The sequence below is a fragment of the Merops nubicus genome, unplaced genomic scaffold (genome assembly GCF_000691845.1).
Source record: "Merops nubicus isolate BGI_N331 unplaced genomic scaffold, ASM69184v1 scaffold40729, whole genome shotgun sequence".
Taxonomy (NCBI): domain Eukaryota; kingdom Metazoa; phylum Chordata; class Aves; order Coraciiformes; family Meropidae; genus Merops; species Merops nubicus.
In genome coordinates this window covers 33,569-46,039 of record NW_008633835.1, presented here as the reverse complement: position 1 = coordinate 46,039, position 12,471 = coordinate 33,569, and the positions used below count along the sequence as shown (strand labels likewise).

The 12,471-nt window shown below is 42.2% G+C and overlaps 1 protein-coding gene across 1 annotated transcript; it reads left to right on the top strand.

Moving 5' to 3' along the window:
* The first annotated feature begins 1,017 nt into the window (after nucleotides 1-1,017).
* Nucleotides 1,018-7,112, top strand: KCNV2 (potassium channel, subfamily V, member 2). Its single transcript, XM_008948372.1, has 2 exons — nucleotides 1,018-2,460; nucleotides 6,837-7,112. The coding sequence occupies exons 1-2, from the start codon at nucleotides 1,018-1,020 to the stop codon at nucleotides 7,110-7,112; spliced, it is 1,719 nt and encodes a 572-aa protein (XP_008946620.1).
* Nucleotides 7,113-12,471: the final 5,359 nt, after the last annotated feature.

The window sequence follows — 12,471 nt, the reverse complement described above, 5'->3', positions numbered from 1 at the left end:
TGTTCAAAGAAAACTGCAAAGCAGATTGGTATCTGTAATAAGGCACTGACAATTCCTATTGAGGATAAAGCCTTCAACAAAACAAAGGGAGAGCATCTTTCCTGTCCTTCGAAGTACCTGTTGCAGCTTTATGCTATTAAACATGCCGCACAAGAGAAATATGAGTGGGTTTGTTCTGTTTCTCAGCAGCTCATGAAGAGTTTGAAGTGAAGTAGCATGCTCAAAACCCCTTCACACCCCTGCACTTCACTTTATCTGCGTCCAGGGGAGCATGAAACCTGCGCTCCCAGAGCACAGCCAAAGCTTCAGGCACAGACTGCGACTTTCCCCAGCCCTTAACCGGATGCAGGTGTTCTAACTAGGACTAAAAAGGGATGACTTTTATTTGCTCACCTTTGCAAAATATTTTAAGAGTTACTGTAGTGGAGTCCAACCCATTATCTGCATATCAATTATTCATAGATTTCATTAAGGAAAACCAAGACATGCTACACTCATGCAGATGAAATAAATCTTTAATGTTCTCTCTCTGGCCCCCGCCGCCTCCCCCCTCTGTCCCTCATATGTTTTCATTTTGAGATTATTCTTATTCCATTTATACTTGAATTGGGAAAATATATAGGGTTTATTAGCAGTAAAACTTTAGGATTCTTTTTCCCCTACTGATTTTTCATAGATTTATGGATCCATAATCATTCACGTCACAGCCTGAGGGAGATGAGGCTGGAACAGGATAATAGCCCTTAAATCCCCTTCTCTAAGCACTCAGATCTTCCCTGTCAGCAAGATTAAAACGGTCAACAGCAGTCTTCATATGTCTATATCCCACATGAAGCTTTCACAACAACTGGAGTGGTGGCTGGCAGGGAGAAAAATGCAGGACTTCTGCTGTGTGTGACAGTACTGAGATAAAGAGGGAAGGAAACAGGATTGTCAGCCTTTGTAGTGCTGGAAAGGACTGGTGTGAGTTCCTTGATCAAGAAAATGCAGGAAGGTGGAAGAATAAGGAAGAACAGCATGTTGCAGTTTAACATGCGGCAACAGTTTCCTTTCCTAAAGCACAAAGGCAGAGAGAGGGAAGCACCAAATGTCCTCCCGCAGCCTGACAAGAGGAAGGATAACGAAGGCACACATGTAGACAAACAGAGTGGCTTTTCTGCTACCACTCCCTTGAACTCTCAGACCGTACTGCTCCTGGGACCCGAAGGGAATTACAACTATTATGTGGACGATGAAGATGAGGAGGAGGAAGAGAAAGAACAAGGAAAATGGCTAGGCAAAGACATATTTGAGGGAGAAAGCAAGCCCTTGTCATCCATTCCTTGCTCCCCATCCATCCCTTCCTCTGGAGCCCCGGCCACAGCTTCCACTTCATCTGTGCTGAACATCAACGTTGGTGGCCAAAGCTACCGTCTCACCTACCAAGCAGTGGCCATCTATCCCAAGACTCGCCTGGGCCGCCTGGCTACCTCCACCGACCGTCGCTGCCAGCTGGGCCTGTGTGATGACTATGCTGCCCAGGTAGATGAGTATTTCTTTGACCGGGACCCGGCCGTCTTCCAGCTGGTGTACAACTTCTACGCCTCGGGAGTGCTGCGTGTGCGGGACGAGCTGTGCCCCCGTAGCTTCCTGGAGGAGCTGAGCTACTGGGGCGTGCGCCTCAAATACACCCCTCGCTGTTGCCGCATCTGCTTCGAGGAGCGCCGTGACGAGCTAAGCGAGCAGCTGAAGGTCCAGCGCGAGCTGCGCTCCCAGGCAGAGGCTCAGGAGAACGAACAGCTCTTCCACCACATGCGCTACTACGGGCCCCAGCGCTGGCGCCTCTGGAACCTCATGGAGAAGCCCTTCTCGTCTGTCACTGCCAAAGTGATGGCAGTGGCCTCCAGCTTCTTCGTGCTCATCTCCGTGGTGGCCCTGGCACTCAATACAGTGGAGGAGATGCAGCAGGTAGACCGCAAGAGCGGGGAGAGCCGGCCTGTCTTGGAACACATTGAGACCCTATGCATTGCATTCTTCACACTGGAGTACCTGCTGCGCTTGGTCTCTACCCCAGATCTGCGTCGCTTTGCCAGCAGCGCCCTCAACGCAGTAGACCTCATTGCCATCCTGCCCCTCTACCTGCAGCTCCTGCTTGAATGCTTTGCTGATGACGACCAGCCCCGAGGTCGGGGCTCTCAGCACGAGCATGATATCGAGAAGGTGGGGCGAGTGGGCAAGGTGGGACAGGTGCTCCGCATCATGCGCCTCATGCGTATCTTCCGCATCCTCAAGCTAGCCCGACACTCCACAGGGCTGCGTGCCTTTGGCTTTACCTTGCGCCAGTGCTACCAGCAGGTGGGCTGCCTTTTGCTCTTCATCGCCATGGGCATCTTCGCCTTCTCTGCCATGGTCTACACAGTGGAGCACGATGTCTCCAGCACCAACTTCACCAGCATCCCCCATGCTTGGTGGTGGGCTGCCGTAAGTAAACACATCTCACCGTAGCAGGTAGCCAGAGATCTTCCCTTCCTTCCCCTCCCCTTCCTTCCTAGAGTCACTGACAGTCTTGAGAACAGCAGGCTCAGATCGGTGAACATCTGCTCTGAATTCTAAGCTTACAGGACATATGCAATCGCTCACACACACACACACATACATGCACTCATTCACCTCTGTTGTAAGCTTAAATCAAGGCTTAATCAGGCAGACAGTGTTGAAATTTCTGTCTGACCAAATCAGACAGTATTTGCACTTTTAAATAAGCGGGCAAAGAGACAGGAAAGAAAAGTATTTCCCAACTTAATCCTGTTGTTGGTGCTGCACCCCACCCACCAAAAAAAAAAAAGAAAAAAAAAAAAAGCTTATATCAGACTAGCTGATTGCAGGTGGACACAGGATTTTAATTATTTTTTTCAGATCTACTGTGACACATCATGCAACTTTAAGATGATAAGGCACAGTTTACTAATTGTAGTCTGGTCACTCAAACTTGCAAAGCCAAAGATATCCCAGCGGTCTGGCAGTCAAAAGTGCATTAGGACCAACAGTTGTTTTACACAAGAGATTGTGTTCTGTTCCTTCGGTGGCACAGCTAAGGTGCATGCCTGCACACACACAAAGCATTGGTGGTTATTTATATCATGCCAGACTTGCAGAGGAATAAATAAAAAAAGAAGCAGAATGGCTCAAGGGGTTGATAATGGGATAAACTGCCTTTTACATCTAGGTCACTAGTCTGAATCCCACCTCAGTCAGTACTGTGAGCTGCTTAATGTCACCTTGAATCTTTTTTTGCAACCTCGGCTAGAAAGAGTGTTTTTTTGATTTTAGTCCCATTCCAAGCACTTGGAGTGTGGGTAACTGGCTGAGTTTCAGCAGACAAGGCTTAGAAAGGAAGACAGAATGACCTCCTTTCTAGAGACTGCCACTGGCTTAGTGCTCTAAGGCATTTGGGCACGTCTCCTTGAGAGGTCTGAACTATCACTGACCTGTATGATACCGTGCTATGTGGGGGGTGTTTTTGAGGCAGCATTTTCCAGGCTGTTGGGTTCACATCTTTCAGGGGCATGAAGATGTATCCAGGAACACAGACCTGTGAGAGTTTAAAGTCCTCCACTTTACTTAAACACTTCCTGGCTCTAACAATGTCCTGGCAGAACTGTTACAGCAGCTCAGACTTGGAGCTGACTTCTAAAGAGCTCAGGAAGCAGTTCATCTCCAGACCTGGATCACATTAACATCCAAGTTAACGTATACAAATATACGTTCAGTTATAGAAAGCTAACCAATACTTTTCAAACTATTATGAGATCAAAATGATAGTTATAGCCTTCAAGGTGAGCTGAGAAGACAAAAGAAACACTTCTGGGATTATCAAGACTAGCAGGTAATGGAGAGGCAGCTGCAGGCTGCAATTAAATTCTTAACAGATAATCTTCATGCACAAGTACAGTAGTTTCACAATGATCACTTTTACAGTAGTGTTTTGGTAAGGAGGAGGATGGTTTTTATCAAGGGCTTTGGGGAGAGGGGGAAGTTGATCCCTGTCTGTGCTGCTGCCTGCAGCATTTCAGAGTTGGAGAACAACCCCTCTGATATGCTGCAGAAGATGTGAGTACATGTCACAGCCCTGATCAAATGAGAGGGCAGGTAGATGCTGCAGCTGCTGAGAGAAGGCAAAGGGCCCCTACCGTGGCTCCCAGTAACTCTAAGGCTTGATATAGGCTTTCATCATGTACATTTCATTTCACAGTAGCTGATGCTGTCCTCTATAATCCATGTTTATGGTAGGAGCACTTCTGACCTGGATATTGGGCTGGCTATGTCCTAGTTGCTTCCCTGGGGAAGGAAGCCCATACAAATGGAGTGGAAGGAGTCAGACCTTCTCATGCTGCTTGAAGAGCATAGGCACTGCGGATGGGGCCCACAGGGCAGCACACCCAACCCATCCAGGGTCGCTTCTCCGAGCCAGCAGCTTTGGGATCCCAGAGCCTGCGCTTCTATTTCAGCAATGGCTGACAGGATGTGGTGGTTTCCCACACCTATGTTTGTAGTGATTCAGTGCCTAGCAGAAAAACTGGCCCTACAGACACACATAGACATTTACATATGTACGTGTACATGTGCTGAATATACTTTAAGTTGGAGTGTGAGAATACGGGGAAAATCGGTGAATAACAGAAAGGGTCCTGTGAAGGTCACATTACAGGTTATCTTTAAGTGATATACTCACAATATGGAAAAAATACAGGCTTCATGCATCACCAGAATAAGAACATTAGCCTTATATTTTGTTTCCTGGGCTCATTTCTGCAAGCTGGTGACACCACACTTATTTAGATACTCCCAAAAAAACTATATGACTATGTGAAAAAGGTCTATTTAGCTAAGCAACTGTCTCCAAAAGAGGGGCTGTAGCATGCACATTGCAATGCCAAAGCATAAAACTCCTTTTAAAGCAAATTAATCCTTTAAGATTTTCTTTAAAAAAAATTAAAGTATCTGGATCACTAAAATTTCGTTAATACCCACAACAATCATGATTTCACACACACAGGAGAAGTATCCCTCCCAAACTGTCACAGGCAATGTAGAAGACTATGCCAGTGGAACAGAACCTTATCACAGGATAATGGTTTTGTCCTGGCTGGTAGAGATAAACATCTTGCCTTCATCTCAGTATATATTTTTGGAGATATTTATCCTGTATTATCATTCAAATCCAGTGACTTAATTTCCACTAAACCAAGTCACTAATCCTTTTTATTCCATAGGAAGCAGCAGGTGCATCCTACAAATGTGCTTACCCAGTGCTGTCTCATGTACCCTAGTGCTTTCTTTTGAAATAACACTTTATTTAGCATGTTAGAGGATGGTAGGCTGTACACCATGACTTTCCAAGGACTTATTTTAATGTTAAATCTACAAGGACATTACAGTGAAAGTCCTACTGCCTGTAGTTTATTTCTGCCAACGTTTATTATTTCACAGATACACACAGTATGTTGACATACTATGAAAAAAAAATTAAATAAAATTAGTTCCCTGAAAAAGATCTCTTGGGCAGTCTAGTAGGCAGCAGACAGAAGAAGCTTGCAAGTTTTACCTGCCAGGAAAAAAAAAAAAAAAAGAAACAGTTGTATTTACTAAATGTTAAAATTATAAAAAATCAAGATGTGTGCAGTAGAAGTATATAAATTAGGAATTATTTTATGTTGACTGTTTGGGAGTACATTATTCATATGTACTGTCACCATAAGCAAGCAGTGATTAATTTTTGAAATTAAATTTTACAAAGAAAGTATTGCAGTACTCGGTTTTATACAAGTATAAAACTTGGTATAAAACACAGTTCCTTCATACATCCATAGGCTAAAAAGAGAAAATGCTGACGGCCGAGAAGAAAAGTCTGTGAAACTATGCAAACAATGTGATGGCAAATTGTACAGATTCATTTAAACCTGATATACTAAATACCATCACTCACACAAAACGAACATTTTAAACAAGCCCCAAACTCTTAAAGGGGAATTCAGCAAAAATTTCCTACCTGTGTACCTGTCAGCTAAACCAAACAGGAATACTTCTATTGAAGGCACACACAACACTTACTTTTGTACTCTGACATATAGCTGAGCAGGAAGATCAAAAAATTAAACACTATGAATATACATGTTGCAAGCATACACTGCAAGCAAAAACTTCCAGAGAAAGATCTTTGGTTTTCTTTCACAGCTCCTTGTAGGTATGCAACCATTAAAAGAGATTTTATCTAGAAACTTCAAAGTCCTGGGTCTCTTCTTCCTATAGTACTAGCTTGATAAAAAAGTATTTCACAATTAGCTGATGCATTTCATGTGTTTTTAATTAGTTCCTAAAATACATATAACACAAGTAATTGTCAATATACAACAGAATAAGTCCCAAAATACCAGGTTTTGTAAGCACACTGGATTTAGTCACAGGGCATCTGTTTCAAGTGACGTGATGAGGGAGCCGGGCTGCAGTTATCACTGGATTTGCCTGGTCAGGGAGCCATCTCAGTCATCAGCAGCAAACCCACCTTCTGGACAGGATGGTGTGGAAATTCGCTCTGCAGGAAAAGCTTTTAAAGCTCCTCCTGAATGGTGTCAAACATGTTGCATTGTTGTCTGTCTTTACTGCATGAGAGGGAATTTTTTTCTAAATTAGGGATTTTTGTGTAAGATGGAGAGTACAGAAAACGATATCAGCAAAGAGTATTTCAGATTCATGATGCAAAGTGCAAAACTACTAACTTAAAATTGTCCCTGATCCCTGAACACATCTGTTTGTATGCTTCTTCTCAGCTAATAAGCTGAATGTTGCTTTGCCTGTAGGTCAGCATCTCTACAGTGGGATATGGAGATATGTGTCCAGAAACCCACCTTGGCCGCTTGTTTGCTTTCCTCTGCATTGCGTTTGGAATAATCCTGAATGGCATGCCCATCTCCATTCTCTACAACAAATTCTCAGACTATTACAGTAAGCTGAAGGCCTACGAGTACACGGCTCTCAAGAAAGAAAGGGGGAAGGTGGACTTCACACGGAGAGCCATGAAGAAAATATCTGAATGCTGTGGAGAAGGTGCAACCCACCCTTTGCCACAGCACTGATATAGTTCGTGCTTTGGATATTGGGAGGGAACAGAGAAGCCATAGGAGAAAGAAGAAAAACCGATCAGCCAAGCTAACTGAAGATAAACTGAAAAGACCAAAAGTAACAAAAGTAGATGACGGAATCTGTTTTGAAGGATGTTGTTTTCCAAAGGAAAAGAGCTCAGATGACAACAACAGGTTGATTTTTTTGTTTTGCTTTGCTAGGCTGTGAGCAGCACTTAAGTGGTCATCAACTGTCTGGAATTACATTCTTCAGATTAACCACCTAGAAACTCTGAATGAGACTCACATGAAGATGTAACACCCTGCTACTGATCAGAGACACAATAAAGGCCCAATATAATCAAACCAAAGGAAAACAAGTTGCTGCCACTAAGGGTCAGCCACCTCACTGCTGTGAAGGCAGTCTCAAAAATTAAACAATGAGAATACCCAGTAAACTGATTGACTTGCTGAAATTGGTTTTGCACCAGCTTTCAAAACCGGGAAAACAGCCTAGAGCATTTACCTGAATATTAGCAGCATCTATAATCCTTAAGTTTCAGCTTCCATTTCCACTGTCAGATAGCTATCCTTCACTCTTCCAATTTTATTGTTTCAAATGCAGTCCTGTAAATTATTCCCGTTTTCATACCTATGCAAGCAACACACTGCTTTTTCCCCCTTCTCCCCCATCCCTCCCAATATTCATCTTTCATTATGCCAAGAACTAATGAAGAAGTCTAGAGTCTGAGTTGATAGATGTCATTCATCCATTTTGGAAGCATCTCCAACCCTAAACCTTCTTTATGTATAGGATTATGTTTTAAATTTTACAGTATTTAATGTATCTACTTATTGTATTGTTAGAATAATAATAGGCCTGTCATGGGACATGTGTTAATGCATCATTTAAAAAAATAATCAAGTTAAACATGCAATGGATAATATCTCATAAAGACTTTTCATAGACAGGATCTTATCAGCACTCATCTGTAACTAATTTTAAATATAATTTGAAGTTAAGATATTTTGTCTGGTACACACAGCCATTAAGGACACAATTCTGACACCTTAGCTCACCCCCAGTAGTACCTTATTTCTTAAGATTACTAAGCCTTCTTGCTCAGCTGGATGCAGTTTCTCATGCATTGGAAATTCACCACAAAACCTACACAGCAAATAACAATAACAACAATTAAATGGAATCAGAGTTCCACGTATTAGTTCTCATCGTATCAGGAATATTCTTTTTACATAAGAGCTGTTACACCATTTTATAAACAGGAACGTGAAAAACAGATCTGAAAGAATAGTTATTTTATTGCTATTCGGATACAAATAATGTAAAAAAAAAAAAAAAAAAAAAAAGAGAGTATCAAAAAGAAGTAATAACAGTCACCGATACAACTAACAGCTGTTACTCAGCATCCTTCTTGCTATAAACCAGCCTGTAGGCAGAGATGAATTTTAAAATTCTCAAGCTCTCACATTTCGTCTGTGCTGCCCTGCTGAATGCAAATGGCTGCATTCAAATCTCAGAGCCACAGTGGTGACAATGGTGTGAAGCTCACTCTTGGGACAGCTGAGGGTGAAAAAGTTCATTAGTTTTGCCATGTCCATGCAAATTGTGTCCAGTATAGAGACATTTCTCTTTTCAATGGTGAGAAGGTAATTAGTAACCAAGATGCTCTTCTCATTCTCTACCTCCAGACAAACGTATCATAAGCCCATCTGTCATTTTGTTCCTTAGGAATGACAGTCAGCACATTGTGTGCTGATCAGCTCTGTTAAAAGCTAAACCATGTCTTTAAGGCACAGCTGAGCCCTGGGAGTTGAGTGTGATAGATGTTTACCGTTAGGGACTACACACAATACAGCAGGCACAATCCTAACACTTACTGAGAAGAATAGCTGCTTTACTTTGTCTCTAGGGAAGGTATTAATTTGCATGGCACTTCTGCACAGCAACCACAGGACAAGGAGCTTCCTGAAACCACAGGAAGCCTCTGTCTTAGACCCCCAACACACTTCAGTGAGGTTGCAGGTTTCAAGCAGGCAAAACCACAACCATGCTTTATTTTCAATATGCAGCTTGGGTTAGGTCCATGAAAAGACTTAAATGTTGGTGATTATCCAACTTGCCCAGATATGGGACATCCTCAATTAATTTCCTTGTCTGGAAGGATCAGAATTGCATGTACCATGTAGATGGGATACAGATGTTAGGCCTTCCATGGCAAGCTCAGGAGCTTCTTGCCACCTGTAGAAGTCCAGAGCCTGTGCACTTACTCTGCTGAGGCTGGACACCATCACAGCCTCAGACTTCAAACAAATCACCAGCCTGGTTTTCCACACCTGCAGGACCCATTCAAGTAGATGTTCTTCAAGACATGTAAGGGAACAGGCTTTTCACACACACGTACAACAACAACAAAAACAAAAAAACAAACAGCAGGAGTAAAAGGACTGCTCTGTCTTTTAATAAGAAATCAGAATTTATTGTTCTTCGTGGGTGCTTTCTTATCTGTCGACCAAGATTTTAATGCACAAGTGCCATAGTACTACCCTAACTGTTCAAATAAATCTTGCAGTGGGCCTCTCCCACTCGTTGAGCTGAAGCTGCTCCACTCTGCACTGAGTAAATGATGACCCACCAGGTGACAGTAAAAGAAAGACTGTACAGCTTGGTGTTGTAGCACTCAGCTGTGTGAAAAGGTGTGGGTCATAGGCCCTGCTTCAATACAGAGCTATGAAAGTACCCTGACCAAGCAAAAAAATTTCCCAAGCACTCACTCTCCTCTGGCTCAAGCAATTTTTGGTTGAAGGCCTTAGTCCAGAAGGACTCCAGAGTCAGTTCCTGCACTCTGCAGCCCCACAAAGGCAAAACTCTTACTTAGAGTACCTAAGGGCTAATGTCCATGAATCAAAACACTTCCCAGAACAGACACCAATTTCTGCCCCCTCAGGAGAACACATTATAACCAGTACCACCAGGTCCCATCTGGGTGCTCTGAACACTGAGACCATCATACTTTATGCAGCTCAACTTACCCAGCAGCTGCCTCACCTCTTCTTTCTCCAATGATCTAGCTCAATTTAGAGAGCTCTGACTAATGCTGGAGCTGACACAAGATACATGGTAGAAAAAGCGTGCAGTCTGCAGGACAGGCCTCTGGCAATAACTCCATGAAATATTAAACAGAAGATGACATGAAGTTGCTGGGTTTCTGTTTTGTAATACCTGGCTCAGCTGTTCTGCTGCATTCAGCAGGTGAATGGGTCCTTAATAGAGTAAGGCATTTTCCAGCAAACTAGAAGTTAGTGTTTGGGATTTTATGTCAATCAAAAGTTCATTTTCTTCTCTGGATTACATTATGCAGCTTTCTGCCTTACGGTTTAACTAAGCTTATTTTAGGGGTGACAAGCCTAAGTCTATGCATCTCAATAGGAAAGTGTATGCCTAAAGTTGAGGTTATCACCGTAGCAGCCAGACATTGCCCCAGACACCCAAAGCTCTGTCAGTACCAGCATTTTTTGGGGACAGCTACCAGCAAGGTCCTCTCTACTATCCACATGGCCCTCTCCCCTGTAAGAGTCTGTCTGAGGCTCATGTCACACAAAGATGACCTCCAGCCAGCTCACTGAAAAGAAGGAGTTCCTATTCCCACAGAACAAACTTCTGATAACCCACAGAAAGCTGTGCAAACCTGTATCAGCTGGTTTTGAAACAGAATACAGTGTTTTTGCCATTTTTTTTTGTTGATGCAATGGTTCTTTCTGAGAAGGACACTCAGTTAATTTATTCTGCCACATCTAGTAAGACTTTCACTGGCATCATCACTGTCCCTAGATTACTCAAATGAAGCAGTCAAATGCTCCACATGATGACATCAAAAAATAATGCATGAGAGCCATGATTGTCTTGGTTATTTGAAGGCCACAGGGTTTCAAGAACAAAACAAATTCAAAATAGCCACATAAAAGGAAAACATGCTTAAACACAAAAAAAAGATGTGCAATACTATTAAAGCTAAAGTAGATAGTGCTTGTTTTATGAGATGTTAAGCTGGCATAGCTAAGGGTTTGGAGAAACAGAATGAAAGATTCTTAAACCACACAGAAATTAGGAACCTCTCTGAATGTGGCCATCCTAAAGTCTTCTATTTTAACTAATTGCAGATACTAATGACGCCCAGAGGGAGCAGGAAAATATGTTCTATCATTACGTTTCATTACAGACTTAGCAAATGTTTTCTCTGGTACACAAAGAAACAGTTTATCTGGGTAGCCTGGCTTCATTTTAGGACAACTAACTATTGTTTCTTCTACTCATCTGAGGCCTGGGAATTATGGGGGGGGAGGGAAAGGGGCGAGGGGGATTAAAAAAAAAAAAAGATAAGAAAAAGGATTTAAAAAGAAGAAAAAAGAGAAAGTAGAGGTGGAGGTGCTAGAAATCTAAAGAGTTTTTTTTATTGTGGAAAGAATTACAATTACAATGTGCTTTTGCACAAATCCTTCTCTTAGCAGAATATCACTTTTTCAATGTAATTCAGCAGCTGTTTGCTTTTCTCATTCAGAAAGATAGCACTTAAAGGGGCAGCTACCGTAAGCCACAGATTAATAGGCATCTGGTGCTATTCCCAGGCTTCTAAGGCAAACAAAAATATCTAGTCTTTAAATATGTATAATCATAAAGATTATAAACTAAGCATACTTTGAAGTTTTAGGAGAAAAGCAATGACTATCAATAAGCTTAGGAATGAAAAATTGTCTCCTTGCTTTAAAAATAGCTTCAACTGTTTAGAACACTCTGTTTTTATGTTATGTAAAAACATTTGATTCAAGCTTATCTGCTATTTACAAAACCTTTATTAAATCTTTATTTAGTAGTACAGAAATTACATGGCATTTGACTGTAATCCAGCTCTTTATCTTGGACTGAAAAAGGGAAAGGTCAGAGGCACTAGCTTTTCATGTGCTTAGGTAATTTAATAGAAATATGTTGAGAAAAAATAAAGCATTCTACAGGTAGCTCCTGAGATAGAGTTTATCAAGGTTCCTAAATAAAACTTGTCAGAGTTTAACTCTATTCTTTAAAATGACTCCACACCATCATTCTAACTTCTGAAGATTTGCTCCATTTATAAGCAAAAGCATTTGCCCCTTATTAATAACCAGATAAAGAAGTACCATACTTAAAAGTCAGTCTTTTACTAGCACTAAAAACTGTTCCTCAAGCCACCATGCACCTGTGGAACATTATTTCCCTCACTGGTTCTGGCAGAGGAAACTGGCTGAAAAGCATTTCAGCCACCAGCTGGCAAGGAGAAGGCAGGCCCTGCTTTGGCTGCAGGACGAATACAGCCCTACGTGG

Excerpts from the sequence above, each read along its gene's own strand:
- KCNV2 (XM_008948372.1), top strand. The coding sequence starts at position 1,018 with ATGTTGCAGTTTAACATGCGGCAACAGTTTCCTTTCCTAAAGCACAAA. Across the intron at positions 2,461-6,836 it reads ATGCTTGGTGGTGGGCTGCC|GTCAGCATCTCTACAGTGGG; the intron begins GTAAGTAAACAC and ends CTTTGCCTGTAG.